This window comes from Perca fluviatilis, chromosome 8 (assembly GCF_010015445.1).
Source record: "Perca fluviatilis chromosome 8, GENO_Pfluv_1.0, whole genome shotgun sequence".
Classification (NCBI taxonomy): Eukaryota; Metazoa; Chordata; class Actinopteri; order Perciformes; family Percidae; genus Perca; species Perca fluviatilis.
The window spans coordinates 890,905-912,842 of record NC_053119.1 but is presented as its reverse complement, the minus strand read 5'-3'; the positions used below and the strand labels follow the sequence as shown (position 1 = coordinate 912,842).

Sequence of the window (21,938 nt, the reverse complement as noted above, 5' to 3'; positions counted from 1 at the left end):
CAGCCTTGTCGTGCATTCAAAGTTATTGTAAAATACCCTTTTCCCATCTGGTGTTTGTTTTTGTCGTTTAGCAGCAATTTACTGGTGAAATAAGTCATTGTAATAAGTTATTGTTATTACATTATTAATCAATCATTTAACTTTGACCATATGACCTTAGCAATAAGTCGTTGTGTAATGTTGCCGACTGTCGTTTTGTGCTCCTTTTTTATATTATATACATTATAAATATATCAGGGCTGTAGTCAAGACCACCTTTGTCGAGTCCAAGACCAGGACTAGTCGAGACCAAGTCAAGACCGAGTCCAAAAAAGTCAGAGTCCTCTGCACAGTGCTGAGAAATTCCTGGTGATTTCTATAACCAAATTTGACAAATTTTACGGTGTGTGGCATTAACGTTAGCAGGGCATGCAGATGCAGGGGGGGTGCAAAGACAATCTAGCGTGTGATTGGTTATCAGATGGCCAGTGTTTCACTTTCAATCCAATATTATTATAAATGTAATAAAGACACCAGGACTCGGTTCGAGACCAAAAGCCATATTTGGCAAGACCAGTGGCTGAGACCGAAACAAGTCCAAGTCCAAATACCAGCGGGTCCGAGCCAAATCCAAGATCATAAAAAAGCCATCTCAAGTCCAAGACCGGACTCGAGTACTACAGCCCTGAAATATATTATATATATTTCGGTTCAGGCACCGTTTAGGCACCGGTATCGGAAAAAAAACCAAACGATACCCAACCCTACTGCAGAACAACAGACATAGAAGATGGTGATGTCTGGTAACCATGTTGTCCTGATTATGTCGTTGGTTGTCATGGTGTTGAAGGTGATATGTACAGTACAACAACAAATGATAAGACAAATGTGCAACATGTTTAATTCAGAGTCAAAGATGTTGAAACAACAGACAAATATTATAAAATCACCTTTATCAATAACTCATTCATATCAACACTGCAGATATATTCAGTTATACGTAGGCTTTTCTAACCTCTACAGATCTCTCTCTCTCTCTCTTTTTGGGGGGATTAGTCAGGAAAAAAAGAGGGGAGCGAGTAGAGGGGTGTGTTAATTTTGGCTTTTGTTTGGTGTATCTTCAGATTATTCTGCATTTAATTCAGTCTTTTTTTGGATATAGTCATTTGTATTCTGTATATGGATTCAGTATATCGGTATAAGTATAAGGTTAAGTTGTAAATATATGTTGAAAGTTATTGTGGGATTGTCTCAGTGCTCTTCACTGTATAAAGGTGTTGGTAGAGAGCGTAGGTGTGTATACCGGGAGGAAAAGCAGTGTAGGGGCTCGGAGAGAGGGGAGTGGGCAGAGGGCTTTGTTAAGTTTGGCTTTTCTTTGGTGTAAGATTATGATAGTTTTGAATTTTCAATTAGTTTTATTTCATTTGAGTTTTTACTTGGATTTTAGACTGTGCTTGCTAGTTTTAGTTTTTATATATTAAGTCAGTGATTTTCAACCACTGTGCCGTGAGAGATTGTCCTGTGTGCTGTGGGAAATTATCTGATTTTACTTAATTGGTCCAACAACATTTTTTTATTGAGTTACTGCAAATAATTTGCCATTGTTGCACATCTGTGCCTGCAATGTGATGACAATGTGATAAATTAAATACTATTCTGTGTCAGTAGGTGGCAGTATAGCGCAATAATAACCTTGTTGATTTAAGACAATAGAATTACTGCCACCTGGTGACAGCAGGGCCGTGATCATCAATGTAAGCCTGCAACAGCGATGGATAGATTTTTAAAAAGGAAAAATGCAGATTCTGATCTTATTAGGCTACAATGTGTCATTTTGTAACATTTTTGGTTGGTGGTGTGCCTCAAAAAAGGTTGAAAAACACTTAAGTTTTTAGTTTTTCTCATGGCCAGGTATTGTGTCTCAGAAGTATGTAGCAGAATACAAGTTTAATGTACTGTACTGCTTCTGTTGTCCATCTGCCTAATACATGCTTGTACAGAGTTGAGGAACTGTGTGGAACTTGTTTATCACGAATAAAAATCAGCTCTGGAAAGAAAAACCTGTTTGACTGATGTGGCTGATTTCTCCATCATGCTTTTCATCCTGGTTGTACCGGTTCACCACCATCACCACACCTTTCACTCTGTATTTCAGGAGGGTCAAACTGGAAAATAAGACTCACATCAAGGGCCAGACATGTAGAGTTTATTGACATGCTTTTATTTCATCAAAAAAGTCAAACATCACTGACTTTATTATTGCGTGTCTTATATAGCTTTCTCACTTAAAAGTCAGCAAAAAAGTAACTTGGCCATCAAAGAAAAAAGCGACAAAAACATGGGAAAAAAAACCTTCGGAAAATGGGCCAAAAACAATGGAAAAAGTGGCACAAACGTTGAGAATTTCTTTTTTCAATCAAGAAAAGTCAAGAAAAAAAAGCCCCAAAAGTATCGGCAAAAGTGAAAAAAACTTCAGAAAAAGCGACTAAACATTGAAAAAGCTACAACATCTAGGTGGGCAAAAATGTATTGTGAAACTAAATTAATTTGGGGTGAAAATCTTTGACCTCGGCATCCTCTAGTTTTATGTGTGGTGTATTTGAACAGCTGTTCAAATTTAATCCTCCTTGATTTATTTTACATTATCTTTACACTGTAATTCATCACATTGTTTCTGTGCAGCAGCACAAGTGTGAACATAGACATAGTCGTTGGTAAAACTTTTACAGTCAAAGCATTATGTAAATGTTGTACATCAAGTCTCAGTCACACAGTCAACGAAACCTATTTTTTTTTAGATTCAAAATAGGTTTCGGTGACTGTTGTGATGTGTGGGAGGACTGCTCTGTACACCTGAATGCTCTGTGATGCTTTCAGCTTCTGGAAAGTCTTATTTACTCTTTAGTTCTGTACATGGAGAACAAAACGCTAGTACAATAGTTCACTGGTTTTCAAGCTTTTTTCCATAATGTTCTCCCTTTGAACAGTGTTTTTAAGCCATGTACTCCCTAACCAGGGGGAATAATTGTTTGTAGAAAAAAAGTCTCTATAAAGAGGAAGAATCCAGCGATGTCAGAGAGAGATTTACTAAACAACAGCCTTGGACCTGGAGAACATTTAGATGATGATGAAGAAAGGGGACAAAAACTTGGAAAAAGACGGTAGAAAGAAGGAAGGAAAGGCAAGAATAGGTCGAAAATAGTAATAAAAACTTTGAAGAAAAAAAGACAGTAGAAAAAAGTCAGGAAGAAAGGCAAGAATAGGTCAACATAAGCGACAAAAACTTCACTCCAGTATAAGTAACTACAGCCTTGTAACTGAAAAACATTTTGCAAAACATTTCACACAGGTCAGGTTAAAAGATTTTCATCAGATTTTGAGAGACTCTAGTCACACTCAACCCGCTTATCGGCTCGGTGTGTCTCTGGCTTAATGATGTCACGATTTTAATTTGAAATCGACCGAAATTAAGTCACAATCTCGAACTTCGAATAAAAAAATGGAATCGTCGATGCTGCCGTGCACTCACGTCACGTCCGGTCGGCTTGTCAAGTGGTCTAAAAACACACGTGTTGAAGTGCTGCGAGTTAACCTCTAATATAGCTACAGCCAATCAGAAGACAGCATGGCAACTGCAGATGCAGGAGACCCATCTACAGAACTTGAGCCCCCTCCTCTTTCACTGAAGTTGCCAGTGTGGAAGTATTTTGGATTTTCAGTGAGTTTTGTTGACAACGTTTGCGTTGTGTATGTGTGTGTATGACTCTGTGTGTGTGTGTGTGTGTGTGTGTGTGTGTGTAACACCCTGTCATTAGTGGTCTGTAGAGGAACCTTTAGTGGAGTCTGCTCGTATCTAAATGAAGTTGCTGCCCACTCATCACCACAGAGCTGCTGACTGGCTCGCAATCTATTTTTCTACCTTTTTATTTTTTTATTTTACTGTCTGCTCTGGTCCCTGTCTGCTCTGGTCCCTGTCTGCTCTGGTCCCTGTCTGCTCTGGTCCCTGTCTGCCCTGGTCCCTGTCTGCTCTGGTCCCTGTCTACTCTGGTACCTTTCTACTCTGGTCCCTGTCTACTCTGGTCCCTGTCTGCCCTGGTCCCTGTCTGCCCTGGTCCCTGTCTGCTCTGGTCCCTGTCTACTCTGGTACTTGTCTACTCTGGTCCCTGTCTGCTCTGGTACCTGTCTAGTCTGGTACCTGTTTTCTTTCTTCCTTTTCTGCTCTCTTCTTTTTTTCTCTCGCTCTTTTTTTGTTGTTTTTTGGTGTGTGTATGTGCGCGTCGCAGAGCCGCCCACAAGGCAGCCTCTCGGGAAGTACGTCACACAACAAAGTACAATGAAAACAATGAAAATTGGACAATTTTGCCCCGGACAGTACGTAAAAAGTGGACATGTCCAGGCAAAAGAGGACGTTTGGTCACCCTAGTAAATCCAGACAGCTAGCTAGACTATCTGTCCAATCTGAGTTTTCTGTTGCACGACTAAAACTACTTTTGAAGTTTTTTCCTGAGGCCATTTTGCAGAGGCATCGTTATCAGTGTTAAGGAGCAACGCTGCACTAAAGATATTGAGTTGCTAGCGGTTAGCACGCTGACGAGGGAGTTCTCGCAAATCATTGCGATAACGGTCTACATCCCCTTCGGCCGATGCTACAGCTGCATGTGAGCTCCTACACACTGTTGTGTCACAGCTGCAGACATCGCACCCACAGTCCCTCTTCCGCTGGGGAGCTGGGAGCACAAAGAGGGACCAGAAAAGGCTAAACAGACTGGTGAAGAGGGCTAGCTCTGTTTTGGATGCCCTCTCTGGACACCAGCCTGTTAGCCAGGCTGGCATCAATCATGGGAAACACCTCTCACCCTCCCCACCCCCCTACATGAGACTGTGAGTTCCCTGAGCAGCACCCTCAGTGCAAGAAGGAGCGCTACCGCAGGTCCTTCATTCCAGCAGCAATCAGACTCTTTAATGCAACATCATAATGTAGCACTGCTAGCTGTTTCTGCAATATGAGCCATCACAGGACAATATACTGCACTATGCATATTTATTTATTAATCTCTGTTACCTTCAACTGTGCATTATGTCATCTCTATTCATCTGTATATCTGTGTTTATATACGGTCTATTCATATAAGAGTGTTTATTGTGTAAATATGTTATATGTTTTATTATTATTATAATTCTATTTTTTTCTATTTCATATAATGTATGTTTATTTTTTCTCTCCTATGTCTACTTAATGTGTATTTGTGTTATTCTGATGTGTGTACATATTTTTTCTTTTGAGCTGCTGTAGCACAGGAATTTCCCCAGTGTGGGATTAATAAAGTCTATCTGATGTTATTGGGTCTGGTGCTTAGCAACACTTCAGTCAAACTGTAATTATAAAGTTACACCCTGCACCTGACTCGCCTCAGGCAAACCAGGAAATGAGATGTGGCCGTGCCTCACTGAGACAACACAAACACACTGAGAGACGGACGATAACATTCACCTTTAGTTCAAAATCGAGAGGGGACATTTACAGGAGGGAATACTGGAATACTACAACCTCAACCAGCTGCTGACTCAACAAACTGAACGAGGCTTTTACAAGAACAAAGACTCAAGGTGAAAGTACATTTCAGGGAACAGTGAGTGGCTGAGCTGTCTGTCTGCTGTGTTTTCTACTTCACTCAGAGACTAAATGGCGTCCAGATTAGAGGAAGATCTCCACTGTACAATCTGCCAAGACATCTTTAGATGTCCTGTCATCCTGTCATGTACCCACAGCTTCTGTAGAGACTGTTTGCAGAGTCGGTGGACGGAGAAAGAACGACGTGAGTGTCCAGTTTGTAAGAAAATATCTCGGAAATTAATTCCACCTTTGAACCTGGTGTTAAAGAACCTGTGTGAGAGTTTCTTACTGGAGAGCGATCAGAGAGCTTCAGAGGCTCGCTGCAGTCCGCACTCTGAGAAACTCAAACTCTTCTGTCTGGACCATCAGCAGCCAGTGTGCTACGCCTGCAGAGATTCAGAAGAACACACCAACCACAGATTCAAACCCATCGATGAAGTTACACGACAACCCAGGAAGGACCTTCAGGAAACTCTGAAGCCCTTAAAGGAGAAGTTAAGGGTTTTTGAACGAATTAAAGTGAAGTTTGATCAAACAGCAGAACACCTGAAGATCCAGGCCCAACGCACAGAGATGCAGATTAAGGATCAGTTTAAAAAGCTTCGCCGGTTTCTAGACGAGGAAGAGGAGGCCAGGATGGCTGCACTGAGGGAGGAAGAGGAGCAGAAGAGTCAGAGGATGAAGGAGAAGATGGAGGCTCTGAGCAGAGAGATAGCAGCTCTTTCAGACACAGTCAGAGCCACAGAGGAGCAGCTGAGAGCTGAAGACGTCTCATTCCTGATCAACTACAGGGCTGCAGTGGAAAGAGTCCAGCAGCGCCCCCTGCTGGATGAGCCACAGCTGCTCTCAGGAGCTCTGATAGACGAGGCCAAACACCTGGGCAACCTGAGCTTCAACATCTGGAACAAGATGAAGGACATGGTCTCCTGCACTCCTGTGATTCTGGACCCAAACACTGCTCAACCAAGACTCATCCTCTCTAAAGATCTGACCAGCGTGAGACGAGGAAAGTATCAGCAGTTTCCTGATAATCCAGAGAGGATTCATTATTCCTTCTCTGTCCTGGGCTCTGAGGGCTTTGACTCCGGGACTCACAGGTGGGATGTCGAAGTTGGAGACAGTACAGACTGGGAATTGGGTGTGTTAGCAGAGTCTGCCCAGAGGAAGGGAGACATACGGTCTGGGCTATGGACAATATGGTTCTTTAAAGGTAAATACAGCACTGTCTCCCCTTCAGCTCCAGACACTGATCTCGTAGTGCAGAAGAAGCTCCAGAGGATCAGAGTGACTCTGGACTGGAACAGTAAAGAATTGTCGTTCTCTGATCCTGATACTAACACACTCATACACACCTTCACACACACTTTCAGTGAGAAGATGTTTCCATACTTTAAAACACAGAAAAATCTCCCACTGAAGATTATACCAGTGAACCTCTGCAGAATGGGTTTGGTACCGAAACGCGGTGCCAATTGTCCACCGGTTCCGATGTAAACGGTAGTAATGAAACCGAATAAGAACGAAAATTTTGCTCAATGGTGTTTTAAGCCTCCAACGTCGCCTTCCAGGCAGCTAACCCTCACCTTAACCCTAAACATAACCATTGTCTGGAAGGCAACGTTGGGGGCTAAAAACACAGAAAATTTCGGTGCCTGACTTTTTTTTTCAGAAGCATCGCTGCACGGGACGCTACGTTACCGTTAGCTCGTTGCTGGATTAAACACAACGGTTAAAATGCTGACAGCTAACGTTAAGAGGTGTAAAGTGTATTTCCCTGTAGAGGATTCCAACAGCGGGACCTAACAGTCTGACTGCAGCTGCCAACACTGACGGTGCGTTCACTTGAAACTCACAAGCATCGTCGTGCATTCAAAGTTGTTGTAAAATACCCTTTTCCTATTTGGTGCTTGTCGTTTAGCTGCAATTTACTGGTGAAATAAGTCATTGTTTTAAGTTATTGTTATTACATTATTAATAAATCATTTAATTTTGACCATGTGACCTTAGCAATAAGTCGTTCTGTAATGTCGCCGACTGTCGTTTTGTGCTCCTTTTTTATATTTTATATTATATACATTATAAATATATCAGGGCTGTAGTCAAGACCACCTTTGTCGAGTCCAAGACCAGGACTAGTCGAGACCAAGTCAAGACCGAGTCCAAAAAAGTCAGAGTCCTCTGCAGGTGTCTTATCAAGTTTGACGTTGTCCCACAGGTTTCCCAAAATTGCTTTGCAGAATTTGCAGTCTGCTCTGTGTTTCTTTTTAAGCACAGTGCTGAGAAATTCCTGGTGATTTCTATAACCAAATTTGATTATGGCAGAATTGGTGGACATCTTCGTTTGTTACAATGTGTGGCAGTAACGTTAATGGCATTAACGTTAGCAGGGCACGCAGAGGCAGGGGGGCGTGCAAAGACAATCTAGCGTGTGATTGGTTATCAGGTGGCCAGTGTTTCACTTTCCCTCCAATATTATTATAAACGTAATAAAGACACCAGGACTCGGTTCGAGACCAAAAGCCATATTTGGCAAGACCAGCGGCAGAGACCGAGACAAGTCCAAGACCATAAAAAAGCCATCTCGAGTCCAAGACCGGACTCGAGTACTACAATTCAGGCACCGTTTAGGCACCGGATAAAACCCAAACGATACCCAACCCTACTGCAGAACAACAGACACAGAAGATGATGATGTCTGGTAACCATGTTGTCCTGATTATGTCGTTGGTTGTCATGGTGTTGAAGGTGATATGTACAGTACAACAACAAATGATAAGACAAATGTGCAACATGTTTAATTTAGAGTCAAAGATGTTGAAACAACAGACAAATATTATATATATATACAAATATATAAATCACCTTTATCAATAACTCATTCATATCAACACTGCAGATTTATTCAGTTATACGTAGGCTTTTTACATCGCTATGTTTGGGTTTAAAGAGGAATAGCTTCTGATCTGATATCTTCTCATTCCCCCTGCTCTGGTGTTTCCCCCTCTCATTCTCCCTGCTCTGGTGTTTCCCCTCTCATTCCCCCTGCTCTGCCCTGCTCTGGTGTCTCCCCCTCTCATTCCCCTGCTCTGGTGTTTCCCCCTCTTTCCCTGCTCTGGGTTTCCCCTCTCATTCCCCCCTGCTCTGGTTTTTCCCCTCTCATTCCCCCTGCTCTGTGTGTTCCCTCTCATTCCCCCTGCTCTGCTGTTTTCCCCTCTCATTCCCCTGCTCTGGTGTCTCCCCTCTCATTCCCCCTGCTCTGGTGTCTCCCCCTCTCATTCCCCCTGCTCTGGTGTCTCCCCTCTCATTCCCCCTGCTCTGCTGTTTCCCCCTCTCATTCCCCTGCTCTGCTGTTTCCCCTCTCATTCCCCCTGCTCTGCTGTCTCCCCTCTCATTCCCCCTGCTCTGGTGTTTCCCCCTCTCATTCTCCCTGCTCTGGTGTTTCCCCTCTCTCATTCCCCCTGCTCTGCTGTTTCCCCCCTCTCATTCCCCCTGCTCTGCTGTCTCCCCCCTCTCATTCCCCCTGCTCTGGTGTCTCCCCCTCTCATTCCCCCTGCTCTGGTGTTTCCCCTCTCATTCCCCCTGCTCTGGTGTGTCCCCCTCTCATTCCCCCTGCTCTGGTGTTTCCCCCTGCTCTGGTGTTTCCCCCTCTCATTCTCCCTGCTCTGGTGTTTCCCCCTTCTCATTCCCCCTGCTCTGGTGTTTCCCCTCTCATTCCCCCTGCTCTGGTGTTTCTCCCTCTCATTCCCCCTGCTCTGGCGTTTCCCCCTCTCATTCCCCCTGCTCTGGTGTTTCCCCTCTCATTCCCCCTGCTCTGGTGTTTCCCCCTCTCATTCCCCCTGCTCTGGTGTTTCCCCCTCTCATTCCCCCTGCTCTGTTGTTTCCCCCTCTCATTCCCCCTGCTCTGATGTTTTGGTTTAAAAAGGAATATCTTCTGCTACATTTCCCTAAGTTAATTTTGTTATGTTTTTGTGCTTTTATTTTGGTAACCTCTACAGATCTCTCTCTCTCTTTTGGGGGGGGGATGACCTTGTTAGGAAAGAGCGCAGCGGGTAGAGGGCTGTGTTAAGTTTGGCTTTTGTTTGGTGTGTCTTCAGATTATTATGCATTTAATTCAGTCTTTTTTAGGTTACAGTCATTTGTATTCTGTGTATGGATTCAGTATACTGGTGAGGTTAAGTTGTAAATATATGTTGAAAGTTATTGTGGGATTGTCTCAGTGCTCTTCACTGTATAAAGGTGTTGGTAGAGAGCGTAGGTGTGTATACCGGGAGGAAAAGCAGTGTAGGGGCTCGGAGAGAGGGGAGTGGGCAGAGGGCTTTGTTAAGTTTGGCTTTTCTTTGATGTAAGATTGATAGTTTTGAATTTTCAATTAGTTTTATTTCATTTGAGTTTTTACTTGGATTTTTTTAAAGTGTAGTTTTAGACTGTGTTTGCTAGTTTAAGTTTTTATATATTAAGTCAGTGATTTTCAACCACTGTGCCACTGAGAAATTATCCGATTTTACTTAATTGGTCCAACAAATTTTTTTTATTGAGTTACTGCAAATAATTTGCCATTGTTGCGCATCTGTGCCTGCAATGTGATGACTGGCAGATAAATTAAATGCTATTCTATGTCAGTAGGTGGCAGTATAGCGCAATAATGACCTTGTTGATTTAAGACAATAGAATTACTGCCACCTGGTGACAGTGCCAGGATGTAAGCAGTAGGGCCGAGACCATTGATGTAAGCCTGCGACAGCGATGGATACATTTTCAAAAGGAAAAATGCAGATTCTGATTATTAGGCTACAATGTGTCATTTTGTAACAGTTTTGGGGTTTTTTTATGTAAAAAATGTGCCGTGGCTCAAAAAAGGTTGAAAAACACTATTAAGTTTTTTGTTTTTGTCATGGCCAGGTATTGTGTCTCAGAAGTATGCAGCTACATAAAGAATATAAGTTTAATGTACTGTACTGCTTCTGTTGTCCATCTGCCTAATACATGCTTGTACAGAGTTGAGGAACTGTGTGGCACTTGTTTATCACGAATAAAAATCAGCTCTGGAAAGAAAAACCTGTTTGACTGATGTGGCTGATTTCTCCATCATGCTTTTCTTCCTGGTTGTACCGGTTCACCACCATCACCACACCTTTCACTCTGTATTTCAGGAGGGTCAAACTGGAAAATAAGACTCACATCAAGGGCCAGACATGTAGAGTTTATTGACATGCTTTTATTTCATCAAAAAAGTGTTTGACAAACATGTTTGACTTTATTATTGCGTGTCTTATATAGCTTTCTCACTTAAAAGTCAGCAAAAAAAGTAACTTGGCCATCAAAAAAAAAGTGGCAAAATCATCATCGTGAAAACGGGCCAAAAGCATCGGCAAAATTGGCAAAAACTTCAAAAGCGACAAAACATTGAAGCTACAACAACTAGGTGGGCAAACATGTGAGCTTTACATGTGGTGTATTTAAACAACACATTCTCACTCCGCGTGAGATATGGACGCTTGGTCAGGTGCCTTTGGCGTTGTTATTGACGCTAACAGTCTCCTTTAGAGTCATATTACGCGCTTTAACTAAAACACGCTGGGTCAGGACTATTGGCGTCCCTTTTCGCCAGCGTTACTTAGCCTCCAACTGAGCTTGAAGACGTAGATGTGACGTGAGCAACCTGTCTGAAAGTGTGAAGTCTTCTGGTAGCTGTGCCGAGAGAAATCTCAATCATTCCCAATCTTACAGAGACGGAGAGCGTAGGTATATGTAAGGAGATAACATGGGCACAGGCTAATTACTGATCACTAACATGCTAGTTAACATTAGTCATTAAACCTAAACAGATAATGGAAGTCCAAACTGCCTCTGAGCTTCTCCTGTACTATACGGTAATTCCTCTACTGTGTGACAGTAAGTAAGTAAGCTTTATTTATATAGCACCTATGACAGAGAGAATCACAAAGTGCTTCACAAGCAACAAATATAACAATTAAAAAAACATCATACAAAACATAAAAAATGATAGCTCAGTCAACTGAAAGCTTGTGTCTTCAGCTGTTTTGTATGACAGTAAGTCTCGTGGTTATGACCCAATCGTTAGCCTATTGTTATAAAAGCGTCTGCTACGGAGCCATAACGTGAGCTACAAGGTAATGGAGCCTTTTATACATTGTCGTGTTTCTTTAGAAATAAACAACGGACAAATAGAGTCTTTAAACTCTTCAGATGTAAAGTTATTCGCTGTCAAAGTGGCGTCAGAATGAATGGGAGTCAATGGGATGCTAACGGGAGGTGATGGCTTGGTAGCATCACAATGGCGCCATAGGAGGTTCCAGTTCTGAAGCAAAGCTTACCCCCCCTTGGTTTAGATGCTGTTAGGTGAAGACAAAGATGGTGGGTGGGCTTAAGAAAAAGGTACATTTATGTGACGCTGACAGCCACTGTCCAAACGTCCATATTTTACGAGTTTGGATTGATTTGAACAGCTGGTCAAACTTAACCCTCGTTGATTTATTGCTGGGAAGTGTTAAAGAGATTTTATTTTACATTATCTTTACACTGTAATTCATCACATTGTTTCTGTGCAGCAGCACAAGTGTGAACATAGACATAGTCTTCAGTTAAACTTTTACAGTCAAAGCATTATGTAAATGTTGTACGTCAGGTCTCAGTCACACAGTCAACGAAACCTATCTTTAATCTGAAATAAACAAAGCTTGATTGTGTCAGCAGATATGTGGGAGGACTGCTCTGTACGCCTGAATGCTCTGTGATGCTTTCAGCTTTAGAAAGTCTTATTTACTCTTTAGCACATGGAGAACAAAACGCTAGTACAATAGTTCACTGGTTCTCAAGCGTTTTTTCCATAATGTTCCCCCTTTGAACAGTGTTTTTAAGCCATGTACCCACTAACCAGCCCTGCTAATAATATTTGGTAGAAATAAAAGTCTCTATAAAGAGGAAGAATCCAGCGATGTCAGAGATAGATTTACTAAACAACAGCCTTGGACCTGGAACACATTTAGATGATGATGAAGAAAGGGGACAAAAACTTGGAAAAAAACTGTAAAAAGAAGGAAGGAAAGGCAACACTAGGGTGACAAAAGGGACACAAAATTTAAATAAATAGCTTCCTGTTTCAGGGGACAAGCCAATAAATTAAGTTTTGGGGGACATGTTAGGCTTTTTAAGGCCCGCCTAACTTGTTCAAACTATATTATTAAATGTAATTATTATTAAGTCCCATTCATTTTGACTTCCCTGCAATTGCCAAGGAACTGTGAGTGTGTGTGTGTGTGTCTGTGTGTCTGTGTATGTGTGTGTGTGTGTGTGTGTGTGTGTGTGTGTGTGTGTGTGTGTGTGTGTGTGTGTGTGAGTATCTGTTCTTGCTTAACTACATTCGTGGGGTCCAAAAACTGGGAATACAGTATACTTTTGGGGTCCGGACAGCTTTGTGGGGCCAAAATGCTGGACCCCCCAACTTTAAAGGGCTGTTTGAGGGTTAAGACTTGGTTTTAGGATTAGGGTTAGAATTAGGTTATGGTTAAGGTTAGGGTAAGGGTTAAGGTTAGACATTTAGTTGTGATGGTTAAGGTTAGTGTAAGGGTTAAGGTTAGACATTTAGTTGTGATGGTTAAGGTTAGTGTAAGGGTTAAGGTTAGGCATTTAGTTGTGATGGTTAAGGTTAGTGTAAGGGTTAAGGTTAGACATTTAGTTGTGATGGTTAAGGTTAGGGTAAGGGTTAAGGTTAGACATTTAGTTGTGATGGTTAAGGTTAGGGTAAGGGTTAAGGTTAGACATTTAGTTGTGATGGTTAAGGTTAGTGTAAGGGTTAAGGTTAGACATTTAGTTGTGATGGTTAAGGTAAGGGGCTAGGGAATGCATTATGTCAATGACGGGTCCCCACAAAGATAGTGCCACGCACTTGTGTGTGTGTGTGTGTGTCTCTGTGTGTGTGTGTGTGTGTGTGTGTGTCTGTGTGTGTGTGTGTGTGTGCGTGTGTGTGTGTCTGTGTGTGTGTGTGTGTGTGTGTGTGTGTGTGTGTGTGTGTGTGTGCGTGTGTCTGTGTGTGTGCGTGTGTGTCTGTGTGCGTGTGTGTGTGTGTGTGTCTGTGTGTGTGTGTGTGTGTGTGTGTGTGTGTGTCTGTGTGTGCGCGTCTGTGTGTGTGTGTGTGTGTGTGTGTGTGTGTGTGTGTCTGTGTGTGTGTCTGTGTGTGTGTGTGTGTGTCTGTGTGTGCATGTGCGCACATTTGAATAATGTCGGAGTGTAAAGGGGTTCGGGCTTTTAAAAAGCTGTCAATCAGGGCGCCCAGGTAGCTCAGTTGGTAGAGGGGGCGCCCATATATAGAGGTTTACTCCTCGATGCAGCGGGCCGCAGGTTCGACTCTGACCTGCGGCCCTTTGCTGCAGGTCATTCCCCCCTCTCTCTCCCCTGTCATTGTCACGTCTGAGGCAGAATGAAGAGGAGGTCCAAGCGAAGATGCAAAAACTCAAAAGGTTTATTCAAAAAGGCAAGATCCAAACTCGAAACAGTGAGTGCAATACTCAAACATTGACCGACAACTGAGGAGTGAGAAACGGGAACTTAAATTCAAAGATGGTGATGAGAACAGAACAGGTGAAGATGATTTAACAAAACTAGACACAGGTGATGACACTGAACTAATTAACTCAACAGGTGAAGACAGAGATGATGGTGAAAACAAACTGAGAGTCCAGGAAAACCTGACAGTCATGTCTTCAAAATAAAGGCCTAAAAATGGCCAAAAAATTCTCTTAAAACTACTACTACTATCTGAGTTTATTAAAGTAACAGCAGACTGACTGAGTTTCTCTTCTCTGGCAGAAGATGGAGGGATGACAGACGAGAGCCAACAGAGGATCGCTGAGAACCAGGTAGACTCAACATGTTACACTCATATTATCATGTTAATCTCCACATATTACACTCATATTATCATGTTAATCTCAACATATTACACTCATATTATCATGTTAATCTCAACATATTACACTCATATTATCATGTTAATCTCCACATATTACACTCATATTATCATGTTAATCTCCACATATTACACTCATATTATCATGTTAATCTCCACATGTTACACTCATATTATCATGTTAATCTCCACATATTACACTCATATTATCATGTTAATCTCAACATATTACACTCATATTATCATGTTAATCTCCACATGTTACACTCATATTATCATGTTAATCTCCACATATTACACTCATATTATCATGTTAATCTCCACATATTACACTCATATTATCATGTCAATCTCAACATATTACACTCATATTATCATGTCAATATCCACATATTACACTCATATTATCATGTTGTCAATCTCAACATATTACACTCATATTATCATGTCAATATCCACATATTACACTCATATTATCATGTTGTCAATCTCAACATATTACACTCATATTATCATGTTAATCTCCACATATTACACTCATATTATTATGTTAATCTCCACATATTACACTCATATTATTATGTTAATCTCCACATATTACACTCATATTATCATGTTAATCTCCACATATTACACTCATATTATCATGTTAATCTCCACATATTACACTCATATTATCATGTTAATCTCAACATATTACACTCATATTATCATGTCAATCTCAACATATTACACTCATATTATCATGTTAATCTCCACATATTACACTCATATTATCATGTTAATCTCCACATATTACACTCATATTATTATGTTAATCTCCACATATTACACTCATATTATTATGTTAATCTCCACATATTACACTCATATTATCATGTTAATCTCCACATATTACACTCATATTATCATGTTAATCTCCACATATTACACTCATATTATCATGTTAATCTCAACATATTACACTCATATTATCATGTCAATCTCAACATATTACACTCATATTATCATGTTAATCTCCACATATTACACTCATATTATCATGTTAATCTCAACATATTACACTCATATTATCATGTCAATATCCACATATTACACTCATATTATCATGTCAATCTCAACATATTACACTCATATTATCATGTTAATCTCCACATATTACGCTCATATTATCATGTTAATCTCCACATATTACGCTCATATTATCATGTTAATCTCCACATATTACACTCATATTATCATGTTGTCAATCTCAACAAATATGTATCTATGTGTGTGTCTGTGTGAGTGTGTGTGAGTGCAAAAATGTGGTTTTTGCTTTTAATAATGTTAATACTTAACATATTTAAATATTTCATATTTATTCTTAGTTATTTTTTAATTATTTTTAATTATTTTTAAATTTATTCCAATGTTTTAATTTATTGTTAATTATTTAGATTAATTTCTTTTTTTATTTCTTATTTATTCAATTAATATATATTGAATCTATTTCTTATGTTTTAATATATTGTTTATTATAATGATTTGTTTTGAATAATTTTAATTTATTTCTAATTATTTTGGATTATTATTATCATTATTTTTTATAAATATTTTTTAATTAATTTTCTAAAGTTGTTTTCTAGGATACAGCCCCCCGTCCAGCACCACGGAGCCTGATCCAGAACCCAATCCAGAGTCTGGTCCAGAACCCGGTCCAGAGCCTGATCCAGAAGCCGGTCCAGAACCCAGTCCAGAGTCTGGTCCAGAAGCCCGTCAGCCTGGTCAGTCCCGGACCTGCAGGTACGACACTGAGCTTCAGAAATAAAACATCTGTTTCAGATCAGTGATCAGTTATCGCCATTTTGATGCTACCAAGCCATCACCTCCCGTTAGCATCCCATTGACTCCCATTCATTCTGACGTCACTCTGACAGAGAATAACTTTACATCTGAAGAGTTTAAAGACTCTATTTGTCCGTTGTTTATTTCTAAAGAAACACGACAATGTATAAAAGGCTCCATTACCTTGTAGCTCACGTTATGGCTCCGTAGCAGACGCTTTTATAACAATAGGCTAACGATTGGGTCATAACCACGAGACTTACTGTCACACAGTAGAGGAATTACCGTATAGTACAGGAGAAGCTCACAGGCAGTTTGGACTTCCATTAGCTGTTTAGGTTTAATTACTTTTTTTTTTCAAAACTTTATTTATTAAGTTTTCAGTTGTTATTAATAAACAATACACAATGAACAAACAATAACAGTCATAAAATCCCCTCCCTCCCTCCCTTAACCAACAATCGTCTCGGAGGAAAACAAATAAGTGAGTAAATAAGATTTTTAAAAATTATAATAATAAAAAAATATATAAATATATATAAATACACATAATAAAATAAAATTGAAATTAAAAAAACAACGCACATCATTAAGTACATTAAATGGAAACAAACAAGGGGATAATAATAACAACAATAATAATAAACAACAGCACAACAATGAGTTTAGGTTTAATGACTAATGTTAACTAGCATGTTAGTGATCAGTAATTAGCCTGTGTCTATGTTATCTCCTTACATATACCTACGCTCTCCGTCTCTGTAAGATTGGGAATGATTGAGATTTCTCTCGGCACAGCTACCAGAAGACTTCACACTTTCTCTAGGTCTCTTTTTCTACACTTTTGGCGCTTTTGTCAATGTTTTTGGCGCTTTTTTATTTATTATTTTTGCGTTTAATGCTTAATTTCTCTACCATGTGTAAACACCAACTTATTACCACGACTTTTACAATTATGTTTGGAATTCATGGGCAATAATAATCCTCATTTAAAGGAAATCATATCTAATTATTGATCTTATCTAAAAACCGGAAATGTTGTGTGTAGCTACAGTTAAAATACAGAACATTTTCTGTTAGGCCTGTTATATATCTCATATAAAGCTGCTCAGTTAGTAAACATCTGACAATGAAAAACCCTTCAAAAACATCTGAAAAAAGTAGAAAAAAAGCACGAAAAATGTCGGAAAAAGTGTCAAAAAAAGGTCAGAAATAAATGACACAAATAATAATAATAATTCAATAATGTTGAATAAAATGACCATGTTGACTTTTTTGCTCTCTTAAAACCAGACATTGACAACAGTTGTCGGAGACAGAAACAGGAAGTGAAGTCATTGACACATATTTCACTGTCATAACAATAAAGAGACTGTTTTGATTTTGATATTCTGTGCAGTGGTCTCAGTGTCGGCCGGTAACGGCTGCCTGAAGCCCCCCCTCCCCCAGGCTGTGGTCCAGCCGGAGGACAGAGGCTGCCCCCCCGCCCAGCCCTGGTTCCCCCCCCAGCAGAGTCCGTCCAAACGGAGAGGGTGAGTCCCCAAATCACTCTCACCTACATCAGCTGTCTCTTTTATATAGACCTTAGTGGTCCCCTAATACTGTATCTGAAGTCTCTTTTATATAGACTTTAGTGGTCCCCTAATACTGTATCTGAAGTCTCTTTTATATAGGCCTTAGTGGTCCCCTAATACTGTATCTGAAGTCTCTTTTATATAGACCTTAGTGGTCCCCTAATACTGTATCTGAAGTCTCTTTTATATAGACCTTAGTGGTCCCCTAATAATGTATCTGAAGTCTCTTTTATATAGGCCTTAGTGGTCCCCTAATACTGTATCTGAAGTCTCTTTTATATAGGCCTTAGTGGTCCCCTAATACTGTATCTGAAGTCTCTTTTATATAGACCTTAGTGGTCCCCTAATACTGTATCTGAAATGTCTTTTATATAGACCTTAGTGGTCCCCTAATACTGCATCTGAAGTCTCTTTTATATAGACCTTAGTGGTCCCCTAATACTGCATCTGAAGTCTCTTTTATATAGACCTTAGTGGTCCCCTAATACTGTATCTGAAGTCTCTTTTATATAGACCTTAGTGGTCCCCTAATACTGCATCTGAAGTCTCTTTTATATAGGCCTTAGTGGTCCCCTAATACTGTATCTGAAGTCTCTTTTATATAGACCTTAGTGGTCCCCTAATACTGCATCTGAAGTCTCTTTTATATAGACCTTAGTGGTCCCCTAATACTGTATCTGAAGTCTCTTTTATACAGACCTTAGTGGTCCCCTAATACTGTATCTGAAGTCTCTTTTATATAGACCTTAGTGGTCCCCTAATACTGTATCTGAAGTCTCTTTTATATAGGCCTTAGTGGTCCCCTAATACTGTATCTGAAGTCTCTTTTATATAGACCTTAGTGGTCCCCTAATACTGTATCTGAAATCTCTTTTATATAGACCTTAGTGGTCCCCTAATACTGTATCTGAAGTCTCTTTTATAAAGACCTTAGTGGTCCCCTAATACTGCATCTGAAGTCTCTTTTATATAGACCTTAGTGGTCCCCTAATACTGTATCTGAAGTCTCTTTTATATAGACCTTAGTGGTCCCCTAATACTGTATCTGAATTCTCTTTTATATAGACCTTAGTGGTCCCCTGTATCTGAGGGTTAGGGTGGAGGGTTGGGGTGTGGCCTTGACGAACTGCCACTTTGGGGTCAGATTTGACAGGCCTTCAGGCCTTATTTTAGACAGAATTCCCTCTACAGTGGGTAGCTCAGTTTGTAGAGCGCACGCTCATATATAGAGGCATGTTCCTTGACGCAGAGGCCCAGGGTTTCCTGCATCTCTTCCCTCTCTCTCTCCTCTTTCATATGCAAGCTGTCTTGTTATTTAAAGGCGGAAATGCCCAAATAATATTCTGGCAACCGTGAGTTTTGTGATCCTGCGCCCCTCCTGATGGAGCTCCTCTGTGGTTTCAGGGCAGCTGATATCTTGTTTGACAGCTTCGCTTCAGACGGGAGAATTAACATCAACCAGTTCTTTGAGGTAATTTTTAATCATTTACGGAAAAAAAACGATGCAGCGAAAAGGCAAGACATCATCATACATCATACATCATTCAAAATTAAGAAAACTCACATTTTCTAAAAGGTTTCTGCAAGACGATATCCTTCGCTGCACGGGAGGCAAATATTTCATGTTACTGAAAGCAACAAGTGTTGTTTTTTTTTTGCAATAATAGCAGTGTGAAAAAGGTAAAATATTTAAAGGTGCCCTGCTGTATCTTATGACTTTGTGGTGATGTCTGAAGGTCTACCATGGACTCTGTAACCGTGGTTACCTTGTTTCAAGCCATTCTAGCGTGGTATAGAAAGCCTGCAGGAAGACTCAGCTCGATTTCTGCCTGTTCTCATTAATATTCAACAAGCTAAGCTGTTTGAATCTGATTGGCTAACAGCTAGCCAATGAGAGCCTGGCTGTCAGAATCCTTTTCCCAGAGCAACTGGGCGAGCTCATGAATAGTAATGAGCTCAGGCAGTATGATGTCAGACTGACCAGCTTTTGTGATTGGTCTGATTTCTCTGCTTATTTCTGTTCAGTGGCTAGAGCTGACAGAGGAGGTAGCAGTTCATTTTCACATTCACCACATAACACACACACATATGGACCTGACATATTTTAAAAAATGCAACGAAAAACGGTTTTGTATGGCAGGGTACCTTTAAAGGATGTGAGTTTATTACATGCAGACAATGGATCAAATTCTTATGGACCTTCTTCACAGCAGACATGTTGACTTGTCCTAGTAGGAAAAGCACAGCTGAGATTGATCACCTTAACGATGGCTCAGTTCCATCAAGTGTCCCAGTAAGATATTTCAGTGAGTCAGCATGCACAATACCAGGACCTCTCCTAAGTGGAATGCAGCCATCAGTAATGGTTTAATACCAGGACCTCTCCTAAGTGGAATGCAGCCATCAGTAATGGTTTAATACCAGGACCTCTCCTAAGTGGAATGCAGCCATCAGTAATGGTTTAATACCAGGACCTCTCCTAAGTGGAATGCAGCCATCAGTAATGGTTTAATACCAGGGTCTCTCCTAAGTGGAATGCAGCCATCATTAATGGTTTAATACCAGGACCTCTCCTAAGTGGAATGCAGCCATCAGTAATGGTTTAATACCAGGGTCTCTCCTAAGTGGAATGCAGCCAGTAATCGTTTTGAATACACCTGTGCTTTTCCTACTATGACATGTCAACATGTCTGCCGTGAAAAAATCTATTTCCAAAGTTAACACAAATTGACTGTTGTGAGGAAGTATTTGTAGTGTTTGTACATGTATTTTTTGGGGGGTGTTTGTGTTTCTGATTATTCAGAGGTTTGAGGAACGCTGTTTGTTTTCTCCGTCAGGCGATCTGGAGCTCCGGGCTGCACAGGTCCGACCCTCGGCTCAGAGAATGTTTCTTCCATCTGAGAAAACTGCAGGACGCTGAAGGATCAGTGGACAGGAGCACCTTCCACAGGTCCTCTTTTCTGATCGGATTTACGTCTTCAGACCCTCTCTTATTCCTCTGTACTACTTTCCTTAAGGGATTCCCACAACCTCTATCTAATTTAATATGATTACATTTCATTTATAGTGTCAAATCATAACAGAAGTTATCTCAGGACACTAAACAGATAGGTCTAGACCACACTCTATAATTCACTAAGACCCAACAATTCCCCCCAAGGGCAAGCATTTTGTGCGACAGTAGGCAGTCATCTGCCGCTGCCAATTGGGACACAATGTGGGTCTGATCCGTAGACTGTTGATATTAATGGACAAAGCATCCGGTTCGCCAAAGTGCTGCAAATGCAGAAGTGCCTTAAACCTGCATTATATCTGAATTCCTGCAGGGGGAGACTCCTTAAACCTGCATTCTACCTGAATTCCTGCAGGGGGAGACACCTTAAACCTGTTTTATATCTGAATTCCTGCAGGGGGAGACTCCTTAAAGCTGCATTATATCTGAATTCCTGCAGGGGGAGACTCCTTAAACCTGCATTGTATCTGAATTTCGGCAGGGGGAGACTCCTTAAACCTGCATTATATCTGAATTCCTGCAGGGGGAGACTCCTTAAACCTGCATTCTATCTGAATTCCTGCAGGGGGAGACTCCTTAAAGCTGCATTATATCTGAATACCTGCAGGGGGAGAGTCCTTAAACCTGCATTCTATCTGAATTCCAGCAGGGGGAGACACCTTAAAGTGATGGTTCGGAGTAATTCACCCTAGGGTCCTTTGCACCATGACCTCGCGCCAAACACTCCCCCAGAAGCTTTTTTCACCTGGGTCTAACATTGGGAGAGTTAGCGTAGAGTAGCGTTAGCCACTGAGCAGCTTAGCGCAGGGGCTAATGGACCCACGTTTGTATAGTTACCCCACTAATAATGCCCGAAATGATACCAAAGGTCTACACTAGTATATATAGGTTATGTACTCATAAAACGATGGATTGGAAAGTTTGTAAGTACACCAGAAGTTTATGAACACTTGCCTGCTCTCTTCAGCTCTCTGTTGCTGCTGCTGCTGCTGCCGGCAGTTAGAC

General features: G+C 40.8%; 1 protein-coding gene and 1 long non-coding RNA gene across 2 annotated transcripts in view; both read left to right on the top strand.

Annotated features, from left to right (window-relative positions):
- The window catches only part of glsl (glutaminase like), a 68,639-nt gene that overhangs the window by 22,502 nt on the left and 24,199 nt on the right, over positions 1-21,938 (top strand). Inside the window, 5 exon segments of the mRNA XM_039807903.1 lie at positions 14,420-14,469; positions 16,148-16,304; positions 17,746-17,878; positions 19,325-19,391; positions 20,758-20,870. Of these exon segments, the coding sequence (XP_039663837.1) occupies positions 14,420-14,469; positions 16,148-16,304; positions 17,746-17,878; positions 19,325-19,391; positions 20,758-20,870 (520 nt within the window).
- On the top strand, positions 70-10,648 carry LOC120563618. Its single transcript, XR_005639986.1, has 2 exons — positions 70-1,188; positions 9,765-10,648. It is a non-coding gene; the product is annotated as an uncharacterized LOC120563618 (long non-coding RNA).